The sequence below is a fragment of the Rhipicephalus microplus genome, chromosome 9 (assembly GCF_043290135.1).
Source record: "Rhipicephalus microplus isolate Deutch F79 chromosome 9, USDA_Rmic, whole genome shotgun sequence".
Taxonomy (NCBI): domain Eukaryota; kingdom Metazoa; phylum Arthropoda; class Arachnida; order Ixodida; family Ixodidae; genus Rhipicephalus; species Rhipicephalus microplus.
The window spans coordinates 68,140,335-68,155,385 of NC_134708.1; the positions used below are offsets into that span (position 1 = coordinate 68,140,335).

Sequence of the window (15,051 nt, forward strand, 5' to 3'; positions counted from 1 at the left end):
AGTAATTTTGCACGGTGAAAAAAGTTGCATATCGCTCTTACGCGTGCGCAAGCCCATGGCTGCGAGTGCAACAGCTGTATGTCCACCAAAAAAAGTTTCGACGGACCGAAAACGGGAAAATATCAGCTTTTTAGCCAGCTGAAGCTACCCTGCGTGAATATAGCTTGACTAGTTAACAACCCCGTATACATTTGCGCACGATCAAGGCATATGTATAAGTGCATGAGCTTCTAGAAGAATAAAAGTTTCCTTCTAAGAGCACATCCTGTCTCACTCAATATTTTTCTAATCATCAGCCTAAAGGAATGCAAGTTCATATTTGCATTCATGAATATATGGTCGACAATTGATTGAAGTAAATGCGATTTTTCTTTCGAACGGAATATGAAAGTCGTCGTAAGACGAAGGGTCAGTGTAAAACTGCGTCGTTTAACCATCGTTTTTAATGCGTATATTGTTTCTACGGGTATATTGCCGGGACAAAACCGATTTGTCGTAAAACGTAGGTCATCGCAAAACTGGTGGACGTATATTCGAAGTTTCACTTAGTGAAGAAAAACAAAACAAAAAAACATGCATCTTCAAAAAGTGAATGAAGACAAGTGGGTTTTAGGGTCCATAATGTTCATGTTGAAACCACCAACTAATACAAAAGACTGAAACACGCATGGACAGACAGGTGGACGAACGAACAGGTGCATAGACAGATGCACGGATGGTGCAGGTGATCATGTATTATGCTGTCATATACTTCACTGATGCACACATAAACTCAGTTTTTTACACAAGTACTTTTACTTTTCCTTGTGCAAGTGTTCAGTTTTAGTTTCGATTTCGCAGAGCGTGACGGACGCCAACTAGGCTACGGCCTAAGGAGCTTTGGCCCTACCTAATAAGAAGAAAGTTCACTCACTTTTGTGCCGCTTCTTCTTGCTGTTTCGAGGAGGAAGCAGCCAACTTGAAAACAACTGCAAGAGAGATGTTGCTTATAACAGTCATCTTCTTTTAGTTTTATCCAAACACAAACATGCTGCTTCGCATGAAATCTTCCTTCTTCTGACATGGCCAGTTCGGTGTTGCGAAGGCCTCCTTGAAAACATAAAGGGACACTGAAATGACTTAAGATCCTTCGGCAGAAACGTGCTGAGGCAGCAGTGTAAGTTCTTTGGATCATTAACAGGCTACTTTTCATGACATTAACACACCCTCTGTGTTCGCTTTAGAGCCCGAACACAAAAAACAAGCTAAAATCGTTTTTAGAATTCAGGTGTATGTTATGCCTCTAACTAACTCTTCCGTGCACTAACTCTTCCGTGCACAGAACTCCATTTTTGGAGGGAAACAGGGTTTATTAAAAAAAAAAAGGAGAAATCCTTTGCAGAAAATTATTTTCTCACCAGAAACAAAAAACTGGCAAATTTAGCTCAAACGATATGAGGTGGCCACCTGAGCTAACAACCATGCTGTAAGGTTCTCCTGGTGACCTTCGGTAAAAGTACAGCTCTTCATTTCTATAGTCCTCAGCACTAGCTACGGATACATGTTCTCCTGTAATATCAACATAATAAGGACAGTACATACTTTTATATCTATAATACAATCTCAGGTCTACTGTCTAGCACGCCTTGAAGACGACGGAAGCCGGAAGAAAGGAAATTTAACGCACCACATTGAAGCCCAAAACGAAGTAGCATCATCTCTGTCAGATTGCGGAAAGCTTTGAAATATGGGTCCTTTAAAATCCGACATGCAGGGCTCACATGTTTCAAGATAAAAAAAAATGAAGAAAACATGGTTACCTGAGGTGACCACTGTGCTGGAAAGAGCTAAAGCTATTCATCTATTACAATGTGCATCATCACATAAAGCGGATATTTGGAAGCACAATCACTACTACCCACTGCCGTTTAAGCCCCTTTTCAGGCAAAGCTGTAAGTTTCGAGCTTTACGACCCAAACTTTTGCCACTGCTACTTGTAGGAGCAATTGCAAGGTTGGTAGGCTTTCAAATGAGTTTCTAATGTGGCACAAGTTGTGAACAAAGACTTTATTGCAGGCATGCTATGCTAGCCTGTGAAAGTAATCTTGACTGATCATCATGTTGCCTACCACACGAAAACATCCTCAGGTGAAGTACGAAGCAAATGTAGCTATAGCGACGGATATCCTAAGTGGTGTGAAGGAATAAAGAAGAGAATGCAGGTCATGCATATATGGATGCACTGTTATCTGTGCATGCACTGTTATTGTGCTGTGCATTTAGTAGAGCAAGCACATCAAGTAATACGTCACAGTCAAGCGTCGTTAACATGCACCCAATTCAAATATACTAATGGTCAAAACGTAGTTTCAGCGAATCTTCAACCGAGTTGCATAGAGCCTAATGCACTCGCTGACTGTTTCAGCCGTCGCAATTCACCTTATGCCTAATGGCTAGTGTGCACTCTGCATACAGCAATACCCTTTTGTGCCAGAAAATTTTACTGTGCTGCTAAACTTGCTGATGCCATTATATGGCGCAGAAAGTACTTCATAATTCCGCCAAGTATGGAGTTCGTTCGATCGATGATTTTGAATTTTTTTATTTTGATTTTGAATAACACTAATGACTTTGTGAATATACATCGGGCAAGAATGAAAGTGAGGTGCCAGTCCCTGATGAACTCGCCAGTATGACTTATCGACAGCAGCCTCATCACCATAAATATCTTAGGCTATCTGCTCGAGCACGTATGTGGGGTAGTGCGACTTTAGGCCTACTGCATGCTTTTAACAGGCAACAACCCGCTTCTGTCCAGAATGAAGTGAAGGACACTCCAATGGTAAACGCACATATATGGTGCAGCGAGCAGCCCGGCAATGACGGCATGATCTGAGTAGCTGATGCATTGCACACAACTAGCCAGAAACAATTAGCTCCCCACAGCCACACAATACTGCATTTCATTGAAATTGTGTCAGTTCTCATTCAGCAGCAAATCGCGGTACAGATGCATACACATGTATCACAAAAACCCAAGAGTGTCTATGTCAGTCGTGATATATCCTGGATGCAGTTAATAGCTTTGAAGTGCTCTCTGGTGTCACCAACATGCACTATCAGACAATTGCGCAAAAGTGCGTGAACTTTCTCTGTGCTTTGGCACAAAGGAGGAAATGGCTGTGTGGTGGGTACTTTAGGCAATGTATTTGCAATTTGCACTGCATTTATTTCTATGCTGGCAGCGATGGCGCAAGTCCGGAGATGCAAACTTATATTGGGTAGTTAACGCATCGTACTGTTTAGTGCGTGGTCATACCAAATTCCTGACAGGTAAGTATTAACAAAGTTTCACTGTAATTTAATTAAGGTAAGAAGACTACACCATTGCCAGTACAGCATCTCTCATTGCCTGAGTAACCTAAAGGACATTAAATGCCCTAAACCTACCATTTATACTATTTTTCCATTCTTATTTCAGTTTTGGTTTTCTATTACTTTTTTTAATTATCATTATCTATACATTCAATCAATCAGTTTATCACATTGAAGTAGTACTTAAATGTTGAGATAATTGCTTCTTTGCTGAACCCCCAGTATGGATAGGACCATGCTATGATCATCATAATCAGTTGTTTCAATGTGGTGTCGCTTCCTTCTTAGCTAGCACAACATAAAGTGTGAATGGTTTCCGATATGTAATATGTCACTGCAACAAATACTAGTACCTGTAACAATATCCCTTCACAATGTGAATACGTGCAAGGACCTTGTGAAAGTTTTTGTTTTAATTTGCTTCAGTTTCTTTCTATGCAGGTTTTTTTTTTCTTGTTTAAATTTACAGCCTTCCTCATCTTCTTTGCATTGCTCCTTTTTTGTCACGTGTTTTTTGTCACCAACATATTTTCACGTTTTATCTGTGTTTCACAATAAACACAGATCAATGATAGTGCTCGTCACTGTGTGCCTTTTATCTCTTTCCAAAGTTCGCACTATAGCAGTCATCATGACTTCCCAACAAGCCTATGCCACCACATTTTTAAGCGGCGATACAAAATCATGCTTCTTGTGATGGCGTGCCACCCGAAATGCTTCAGTTAGGCTAGGCTTAACAAGCGCCATTTGCCTCGTCGGTAGTGGCCCCAGGTGAACACCCCCCAAAGGCTCCACTTATGAAGAGAGGAAATCACATAAACGAGGAAGGGGAGGGCATGGATAACATTAGCGAGGCTCAGAAGTCGTCAAGACATTTCCAACATCAAGCATGCACCTATAAAATCAAGCAAGGAATCATGCAGTGGGCGTAATTTCGGCCCTCATTCGCACACAGGCTCTGAAAGCCGAATAATTAAACATTGCTGGAAATTAGTCTGCGATATTCTGCCATCGTTAAAGCATTCTTTATTCTCCTGAATTTGTCTGTCGGCACTGCACGTGCTTAAACACAAAACTTTCAACTTTCGTGAATTCAAACCGATGCGAACACCCCATGCATATGCAAATATATGCCACTGCTTGGTCTACGTGTCTTGCAAGCAAGCAGCCTTTTAGAAAAATGCTGTTTTGGTTGTGATGCTTCACTGTTTAAAAAGCTCCAATTATGGTGGATCCAGATCATGGCCCACCCACTCTTTTAGCTCACAACCCCACGATCATGTTATCTTCCACTTCTGGTTGGGGAAGTCCGTAGCTAGGCCGGGCGTCAGGAGGGCTAACAATGCTAAAGACTTTTGAACGAGCTGCCTGTCCCTATCCTTGGCTGCGAGTTGAGCACTCGGAGGGGTCGGGTGTCAACAAGACAGATTTTTTTCCCTCTCTTTTTCAACCGCCGAGTACATCGGCGGCTCTTGGAACCTACAGTTTCTCTTTGAAGACATCCAAGCAGCATTGTCTGCGGGTGAAACTGGTCTCGACTAGGGCTTCATACCTCTTATTTTGCAATGCACGTGTGTACCGCACAAGCAGCCAGGCCGCTCGTGTTCTTACTGTCACGTGACTTAGGTGTACTCGGGTCAGTTCGTCATCTGGATACATCGTCAGTGAACCGAGTGACTTAGGTGACAAGTTGCCTATGCTATGATGTTGAGCCTGTTCTCATTAAGCAGTTAGAACCGTACGAGTGAAAGAGCAGAAGAAAAGTAGTGAAGACCTTTTTCTTCTTCATTTTCTCGTTTCAGTTCCGTGAAGTCTGTAGTGGTTATTGCCTCTTCTCCTTTGCGCTCACGGTCTCGCTCGATCTGCCGGTCGATGAACTTGGCAAGCCGGTCCTGATCGTCCAGGTCAAGCTTTTCTTTCTTGGCTAATGACTCTTGTCTTCGAATGGTGTCTGGATCTCGGTCAATGTAACTGCACACAGTAGGAGCAATTGGAGTTATGCCAGCGTGCCCAGGGCCAAAGGGAAACAACATAGTCTATAAACAAGCTTTGATAACATGTTTGCCAAAATAAAGGCCAACCCTTCTTGAAATGTCGAAAAACTTGAAAAAAAGTTATGCTCAACCACCATAACTGGATCTACACAAGACATGAGCAGGATGACGTTTGTTCGGCTTGTTTCTGCAGCTATCGCAGCTGTTTCTTGCGTGTGGCGTAGGAAGAGTGATGTGCGTGTATGTGTAAAGTGTTCAAGGCGGCTTATACAGTAGACTCACGATAATTCAAGCTATGATAATTCATACTTTTAGTTCATTCAAACAAAATTCAATTTTTCGGTTGGCCCTCCATACCTGCAAGACTTCCAGATTGGCCGGGAGACTCCCGGATTTTGACCATTTCTCCCGGTTGTACGGTCGTCACGAAAATCTCCCGGAAATTGGAATTCTCGTGCGTGATCTGGCCGCATTGACAAAAAAAAGCAGCTAGATCCACTCCAGGCTTTTAGAAGCTACCCCATTTCATTATAAATGAGTTTAAGAGGCATTCATGTAAACGTACAGTATAATCTCAGTGATGCGAAACCACGGCAGATACGAATTCTTGGAATTCCCCAGCCAAATTTTACTATGTTCATTGGGCCTCAATTCGAATGTTCCGAGCACATTTCCTAATTGCAGCGGGTGATACGAACTTTAGTACGCGAACCGTCGAACGAAGTCCGAGAGCAGCGTACTCGAAGCTTCAGAAGTACGCGTGCGACCGGCGCACGCACTGTCTTCTACAGAGCGTGTGATTGTCGTTCCCACAACCGCTGTGGACGAAACCACGATCGCTCTTGACACGATCATGTATGGCGACGATGTACCTGACAGAACCCGTAAGTGTGCGCTCAACCAGTCAAAGCAACGCTACTTTCCGCAAACTCTGCGGACAAAACCGCAGCAGATGCTATCGTAGATGACATAAAATGATTTAGTTTTCAAGGCGCATGCGCAGCCAAGCGCATGGGAATTGTAAAATGAGCTACCGTTTGCCGCAATTGCCGCGCACAAAAACGTGGTGGCAGCGACGCGATAATGATCTACGAGCCCTGAGGGCACGCAGCGGTTAAAGGCAGTAAATACGTAAAAAATAATAAAGTTACAGTTTCGCCGCAAGGGCGAAGCAATGAATGCGACAGTAACAACTTGGAATTTAAGGCTGAGAACGGCAAGCAGATCGAAACGTGCAGCGCTCTACTCACACACAAATGATGCACAAAAACGATACTCGTAGGACGAGAGCGAACTAACAACGTTTACCGCTCGACACGTAACGCAACACGTAACGCTCTGTTATCGCTCGACACGTAACGAATTCATTCTAGGCATTACATGAGAAGTCCACCTCATTTAGACTGCAGTCTGTGGGCGCGGGTGCTAAGGTACGACATGCAATTATACATGATTTTATCACACAATATGTGCTGGGCACTGTCAAGCCGTGCATTAGATAGGCTTCGAACTGCACCCTGCAAAATGAAAGGAGCCTTGGTAGAACCCTCTTTCACATTGTCAACGGTCTTGAAATGGTGTGCTTTCGTGGGAGGGTTGACACTGCGGAAAACCACAACACTCGAGGGCTGTCTTGTCTTGGAAGTTTCCACTCTGTAAACACCTGAGTTTCAGGCAAAACTTACTGACAGTATTTTCTACTTTGTTCCAACACACGCTGCATTGTAGCTTTCACAGGAAATTAAAATATGTTTTATAGGAAAACCTGCCCTTCGCTTCTGCAGCGTCGTAGATGACTGAACAGCCATGTGCGCATAAGTTTACTTCCAGCTCTACTGATTCTGACCAGCACTGTTGAGCTACGACATACAGCTGCTTCATAATACAATCGTTCAGCTTACTTTCTGGACAAATTTTGCCTCATAAAATGGAATGTATATCGTGGTTAGCCCTATGTGTACAACACGAGCATGACCTAGCATGCATACATGACGGTACTGCCCTTTTGGCGCTTCACAATGTGATGCTAAATCTTGCATGCTTTCTAAATCAATGTGCCCATCTTGCACTTACACTGATTCTAATGGAAAACTTGTGTGAAGAAATAAACACTCACGTGATGAACCATCCTTTTTCAGTCTCGTCGACGGTGCAATGGCCTTCACGGCCAAGCCATTTGACAAATGAGGTAAGGGTGAGCCATCGGGTGGCATTCATGTGCAGATGCTGTTTGTCCGCGATGTACTCCTGGTACACCTGGTTGGCGTGCACTCGCTTAGTGCCTGCATGGCGGTATCAAAAAAAGTGCCCATTGTCATTTGTAGGAAGAGCCACAAAACACCAATTCACCAATGAACAGGAATGGCTCGAACCCATGCAGCAGACATTCCCAAACTATGACCAGCAATTTATTGCTGTTCAGAGAGGACAATCACTCGTTTGCGGAGTAAAGCGACAAGAAAATCAATGCGGACTTTCTCGGAACTTCCTTCGCTTTGCCTTTCTAGCACGTTGTGGCATTTCACAGATTCGATGTGCAATAATTTACCACTGTCTATAAAGCAAAAAGTGTATAACCACCGCATTCTGCCGACCATTGCATTTTGCCAGCACAATAGCACACTGACAAGAAACTCGGAGGATAACAGAAAAACTCGAGAAGTTGAAGACTGCACAGTGTGCAAAGGAAAAGAGGATAATAGGCCAAGACAGCGGGAAAGAGAAGACCATGGCAGAGAATAAACTGGGCTAGCTGTTATCTCAGTAGACATCAAGAGAAAATAAAGGAACTTGGACAAGTCATGTAATCTGTAGCAGAGAAAACTAATGATCACTTAGAGCAACGGAATAAGTACTGTCAGATGAGAGACCTAGCTTTGGTCAGCTGAAGGTAAGGGAGAGGGACGAAATGCAGAAAATTGCATATCTGAAATGCAATGAGCTGACACAAGGCCAGGTGAATTAAAAATCACTGTGAAAGACCTACGCCCTCGAGTGGACATAAAGAAAGGCTAGTGGTGATGACTTTCATGACACATGTTGCAATATAATTCCATTAGTAGTTAGTGATAATAGGTAACCGCATCTTTTCGTCCAACATATTTCATCCCACTGAGAAGTTATTCTGACTGTACAGCACTTCAACATTAAAACATCGGCTTGGCTGTAACATTTTGCTTCCACAGGCATGCTCGAAGAAGTCTGCGGTTTCAACAGAGCTAATAAAGCAGAATGTTATTACCGTATTTTCCGGTTTATAAGTCGCACCCTTGTATAAGTCGCACTCCCCTCAAAAAAGCAGTTTTTCTGAAAAAAAAAAACGTATATAAGTCGCACCGGTGCATAAGTTGCACCGGTGTAGAAGACGCACTTGCTCATCCGACCACCGACATTTAAGTATCTCGTCGTGACAATGCATTGCAAAAATGCATGCTTGCGACGGCCAACGCTTTTGCACGTTTCTAGCTATCGGCAGTCACGCGTGCGAGCGCTTTTAAACACACATAAAAACAATACTTTCAGAAGTACCTTTATTATTCCGATAGCTTGGTGACGTTTATTCAAAGCCATCGAAGTCATCTTCCTCCGAGTCGCTCACGAACAATGCAGCTACTTCTGGTTGCAGTACTGCTGGCACATCACTGTCGTCCTCCGACTCGCTCGAATTGGACTCTTCAACGTCGCCTCGCCATCGGCCGCGCAGGGGATCAAACCTTCCTTGCGAAAGGCCGCCACAATGGTCTTCGCAGAAATTGACTCCCAAGCGTCACTCACCCATTTCGCCACTTCGCCGAACTCTGCGCGTCTCATGCGCCCCGTTTTTGTGAAGCTCTGTTCTCCCTCCGACATCCACGTTTCCCATGAACGTCGCAGAACTGCCTTGAAGCTCCGGTTGACAGAAATGTCAAGCGGCTGAAGCATCTTCGTCATGCCGCCGGGAATAATCACTGGCATACAGTTCTTTGAACTGATCTTTTTCTTGACAATATCGGTGGTATGTGCCCACATACTGTCCATTACCAGCATTCCTGGCTTCACGTGAAAGAATCTGTCTGGTCGACGGGAAAAACAGCGGTCAAGCCACACACTCATCATTCCCTCGTCCATCGAACCTTTTGTGTTCGCCTGAATCACCACTGTAGGAGGGAAATTATCCTTCGGCAAGGTTTTCCGCTTAAATATTAGCATGGGAGACAGCTTTGTGCCGTCCGCGCAGCAGGCGAGCACAACGGTGAAGTGGGACTTCTCGTGGCCTGTTGTCCTCACAGTGACAGTTTTCTGGCCTTTTTCGGCGATGCTTCTCCCAAGCGGGATGTCGAATGTCAGCGGCACTTCATCCATGTTAACGATGTGGCTCGCACTGACATTCTTCTTCGCAACTTCCTCCCTTACGAATGAGCTGAAGTTGTCCAGTTGCGCCTGAAAGTCGTCGGGCAGCTTCTGGCACACTGTCGTCCGGGCTCTCGTAACCAGCTGATTCCGTCGCATAAAGCGGAAACACAACGACGGACCACCATTGAATCCCGTAACATTGCTCTCCGCTGCCAGAGCCTTCGCCTTCAGGCGCAGCTGCACTGTTGACAGCCCTCTTCCTTCGGCTCGTTGTTGCAGTACCCACGTGCGCAGGCTACGCTCGAGGTCCGGCCAGCGCGCCTTCTTGCCGCGGTTGGCCTTCTTTGTCGACTTCATCGTCCGGAGGACGCTGTGGGCCTTGCGCCAGTCACGGATTATTTTTTCACTGACGTCGAATTGCCTCCCTGCTTCTCTGTTCCCGTGGTTTTTGGCAAATTCAACAGCGCGCAGCTTAAACTTGGCGTCATAGCTTCGCCGACTTTGCTTTCCAAGCGGCGCCATGGTTTGCGAGGTTCTACGGCGCTACCGGCTCTATGCTACGACGCACAACACAACACACGAGACGCGCGCAGCAACAGCGACACAGCGAGTGCAATGAAGACGTTATGGCGGACAGATGTGACGGTAAAAGAAGTGGCTCTGAAATCCAAACTTGCTTTCCATAATTTATAATTTAAAAAATACCTCCACATTTTCACCCCTCTGATTATTTTTTTGTGCAAAACTACATAGCTGCGTTATCTTTAGGGTGTTAACTTACCGTTAATCTTACTTTCTCTTTAAATGTGGTTTCTGTGCATCGCAGAAGGCGGTGAAGCGCCGTAGACGCTATTTTGATGCTTGCTTGACGTAAACAGCGCCACCCAAGCCGTGGCATCCAACTCGATTTTGAATGTATATAAGTTGCATCGTTGTATAAGACGCACCCACGAAAAATTCAGAAAAAAACCACGACTTATAGACCGAAAAATACGGTATACTAAATGACAAAGAGAACATCAATTTCATTTGTTAAAGAAAGATGTGATGTGGTCTCACCAAATCGTCTCTTGAGCAGCTCCAAAAAACTGTCAGCAAATTCTCTGAAAGAAAAAAAAAACGAAGCACTTTGTGAATTTTAAAGAAGATTGAAGTGCCGCCTTCTAAGCCCTGATCTATAATATTATCTGAAATTTTAAGTTTCAAACCCACGATAGGTTTATGAGAGGCGCCATAGTGGAGTGCATTGAAAATTTTGACCATCTGGTGATCTTCAATGTGCATTGATGTCACTCAATACATGGGCCATTAGCATTTCGTCCCTGAAAAAATGCGACTGCCGCGGCTGGGACAGAACCCGAAATCTGGAGGTCAGCAACCGAGAACCATAAATGCTGCTTCAATGTGGCAGACACCAGAACTTCATATCTGCACCGCCTTGTAAGCGATTGAAAAGAGCGTGAAGTAGCAGCACGTGGTCGCTTGAGATAGGTATTCCAAGGACATGAGCTGGTTATGCCACTAACGCTGATCCCCTCACTCATCCCAGCATGAATCTGGTGTACAGTTTGCAACTTAGTTTTTATAGAACACTCATTTTCAGGTACAGAATATCATTGTTTTCTGTAATAGATCCAAAGTGTGCATGAACAAAGCAACGCCATCAAGACATGTTCATCTGAAGTGTTTGCCGCCTACTTTAATAGCCATTGGGCACTTCAAAAACTGAAGCATGGTACTCCAACTAGTGCTGCCATAGGTCAGGAACAAATTCGGAGCTTACTCAGACTCCCTCATGGAATACACTTTGCCTTTTGTGGTCACTCAGAGCTATAGCACACCAGTGCCGCCCACAAGAATCCAACCAGGAGAAGACAACGACGACACACCAACAACTAGGTGGCTGCGCCTGCTCTTGTTCGCGTCTGCCTAAACTGCTCCACATTAAATACACAGCTTGAGATGTCACAGCATCGACATCCGTCTGCCTGTTTCCACCACTAGGTGACCTCGAATTTGCCTGATCACTCTCGCTTCCCAATTGGCGCTCACCTCAGCCGGTTCGCTTGGGCTACTGCTGCCAGGAACTCAAGAACCGCAGTCCTCGCAGTCTTTCCCAAAACCAGAACGTCATGACCTCTTATCAGGTACAATTATCATCGCCTCAAACCCGCGAGCCCGAGGTTTCCGTTTTAAATCTCCCGGAGTTCTGGTCGTCAAATTCGCAGCATCGTCATCTATCTGCCTGTTTCTATATACTCACATAAATTTTCCTCAACTACACCGACTCAGACTCACGCAGGCAGAATTTTTTTTTCAACCGGACTCAAACTCATTAAAATATTTCTCAGGTCATACTCATGACTCGATCCGAGTCCGAGTGAGTTGAGTCACGAGTCTGTTAGCATATAATTAGCTGTTTTTATCTCTGTGTCACTGCACCTTAATTCCGGCATATTGCCAAATCGACGTTTTGCGTTACACATTTTGAGCTTGTACATTTTAGTACGAGATATCAGTGGTCGCAAACTAGCCGGGAGAAGTTTTACTGAAAGACGCGACACATATGAAATATTATTATCAAAAACTTCCCGTGAAACTTAGAAGGAAGGGGGAGTTAATTGTAGATCTCACTGCAAGCAAACATTTCAAATAGCTGTTAGCCTGGTGTGCATGAAATCTCAGTTAACCTTCTTACAGTAGTGTAATTCAGCAAATTATGCTTAACATTTCAATCTTCTACTTCGACAAACAAGGCAGATGGAGCTGTCAGGTGCTTTGTGATGCATTCCAAAGGCTTCAATTAGTAACTACATACTAGTAAGTTCTGAATGCTTAGAGTCTTCAGGAATGCGGATACAAGCCACAGTACGGAACTGCCGTAAAATCCCGAGCATGTGCACCCTTCGCATATTTGCAAGACTTGAAGTATGCACTAATGGCCGAGCAATCGCTTCTCTCCTGCCTCGTTCCCACCCACCATGTTTTTTTTTCAACCCAATGATTTTTAAGAACCCGTGTTTTGACAGTCTTTAGATATGTGTACAATTTCTAAGTACTTTTACAATTCAGTGCCTTGAGATTGCATTTCAAGTTGTCATAAGTACTCCGAATATTTGAAAAATGCATATGCCCCGTCCTTGTGACACAATAGATTTCGCAAGAGGATTCCCTACAGTTCGGTAGCCACAATAAAAATACACGTATCAAATAAGGCACCCTTTTAGAAGCCCGGGTGTCTATTCTTTTTACAGTTTCTTTTGCCGCCATTTTGCATACTGGTCCAAAACTAAGCAAGGGGCCTCCTTCCAAATGTTGCCCAATTACCTTTAACTGTGGGGGAGGGGGTGCACTGACTGGGAATATCACAGTAACGTTATATTTCAGAAGGAACGAAGTTGGTCACAGTATGCACAGTGTTTGTGACGCACTCACTTGGAGAATGATCCCAGGTATTTTCCTGGACATTCAGCAAACAGAAGGAGCTGCCGCTGGTGCGACTCCGACATTGTGTGGCACTTGAAACCGTTCTGCATAAACGGAAGCCAGCAGATTCCTAATGCAGCTTTGTCACTTTTATCAATCAGATGAACCGATTAAGTTGCCTGGCTTCACATAATAAAAACATGTGGTGATACTGAACTGCGTTACTGCTGGAAGCCCGAAATAATTTAAACAAGCTAGGTTTCTTCAATGCGCACAAAAATCTAAGCACACAGATATAGTTTTTTTCTCCCCTCTATTAAGATGTGGACAAAAAGGCTGTTAATTAAACCCATGCCTTCATACTGAGCTATTCTGCATCTTAGCCTGTAGGTTACGATGATGTGTCACCCTCAGTAATCTATAACTTCTTTCACCGAAAGCAAGTTATTACATTTACAGGGAAATGTCACATAAATATAGAGTATACAAAGTTCCTGCATATTTTGAGCAAACAGAAAAATATTTACAAATTTTTGATCCACTGCAACATCAATACACTGACATAGATGTCTTTGGGTGCATAAACATGACACAGAAAAAGCTTCTGACACAGTGGTTTCAATAAACTTCTGTTCTCAAAAGGAGAAAATTTTTTAAACGTGTGTAGTCTAACACTGTCTGTTTGGGGATAGTCCTGTTGCCCAGCAGTACATCTCTGCCTGTGTTCACACCTTGAGAAAACATCGTTGGAAATCATTAAATGACAATCGTTGAAAAATTTATGTGGTTCAGGCTTCATGCGAACAATTCTGTGAGAAGGAGCAATTGACACCTGCAAAGTCCTTCTGCGCTTCCAAGGATAATAGTAAATATACCGCGTTTTGCGGTTTTACGTGAAAAAACATTGATACCATTCAGAGGCCCACCGTAGTAGAAGGCTCCGGTAATTTGGACCACGTGATGTTGCTAAAAGTGAAATTAAAGCTAGGTACATGGGGCTCAATTGAAATGCAACTACAGCGGCCGGGATCAAACCCATGACTTTCCGGTCAGCAACGCAGATTCGTAACAGCAGTACGACACCGAAGGAGGAATTTACTGCAGGAATGGGAAACGCCTGCCGGGCGAAACTCTTTCAAAAGCTATCTCTGCTTTCAGCATGAATATGCCGCGCTCGCTTAACTAAGCATCGTGCGAAATTCGGCCGAAATTCGCACACAGCTTGAGAGCCAGCCATAAAGGAAATTGGCTCGACTCCGAAATAGTGCTTCCAAACGCACCACGATCTACGGAGAAATACGCTCGGAAAAATACGCACCTCGTCCCGACATTGTTTCTGGCACATCTGGCAGTACCATCGCAGTTTCTGAAGACCCTTGGACTTGATTCTGTTCGCGATGCCCTTAGGGCTGAACGGGTCGTGTTTCGGCATTTTCTAGCTGAAACCAACACACAAGTTTGAATGAATGACAAGCACCGTGCATCACTGAATCGGGAAGCGAAAGGAACGAAGCCCGCGAAAGTGCGCCAGTAGAAAGTGGATCATGCTTACGTTATAGAGGTGAGAATGCAAACAAGCTTAATGAGTGACAAGCGTAAGTGAAAGCAGATTAAATAAAGACATCAACAAAGCTTATGCAGGACCACGACACCACGAAACACGCCGTAAACGCGGTACCGAGCGAGCATACTACAAAACTGGAGTGCACTATACAAAACGTACGGCTTCTAACTAGATTGGATTGGCTTCGATTGACAGTTGGTTCTTAAACAATCCTTTGCAAGTCGTTACTGCTAGGTGCCTTAAATTAGCAATACTTGATCACATTTAATGAATGCTAGTAATTTGTGAGCTAATAACTTACAAGTATTGAACTAATGAAAGCCCAAATGTAACTTTAGCTTGATGCTCTATGACGTCTGAACAAAGCATAGCCTCCAAGAC

General features: G+C 44.1%; 1 protein-coding gene across 1 annotated transcript in view; it reads right to left on the minus strand.

Annotated features, from left to right (window-relative positions):
* kin17 (kin17 DNA and RNA binding protein) overlaps nt 1-14,798 on the minus strand; it is a 34,222-nt gene extending 19,424 nt beyond the window's left edge. Inside the window, exons 1-7 of the mRNA XM_037415238.2 lie at nt 14,659-14,798; nt 14,425-14,545; nt 13,116-13,210; nt 10,740-10,783; nt 7,465-7,630; nt 5,129-5,325; nt 914-968 (exon numbers count right to left, since the gene is read on the minus strand). Of these exons, the coding sequence (XP_037271135.1) occupies nt 914-968; nt 5,129-5,325; nt 7,465-7,630; nt 10,740-10,783; nt 13,116-13,210; nt 14,425-14,538 (671 nt within the window). The 5' untranslated portion in view covers nt 14,539-14,545; nt 14,659-14,798. The remainder of the gene's footprint in view (nt 1-913; nt 969-5,128; nt 5,326-7,464; nt 7,631-10,739; nt 10,784-13,115; nt 13,211-14,424; nt 14,546-14,658) is intronic.
* Nucleotides 14,799-15,051: the final 253 nt, after the last annotated feature.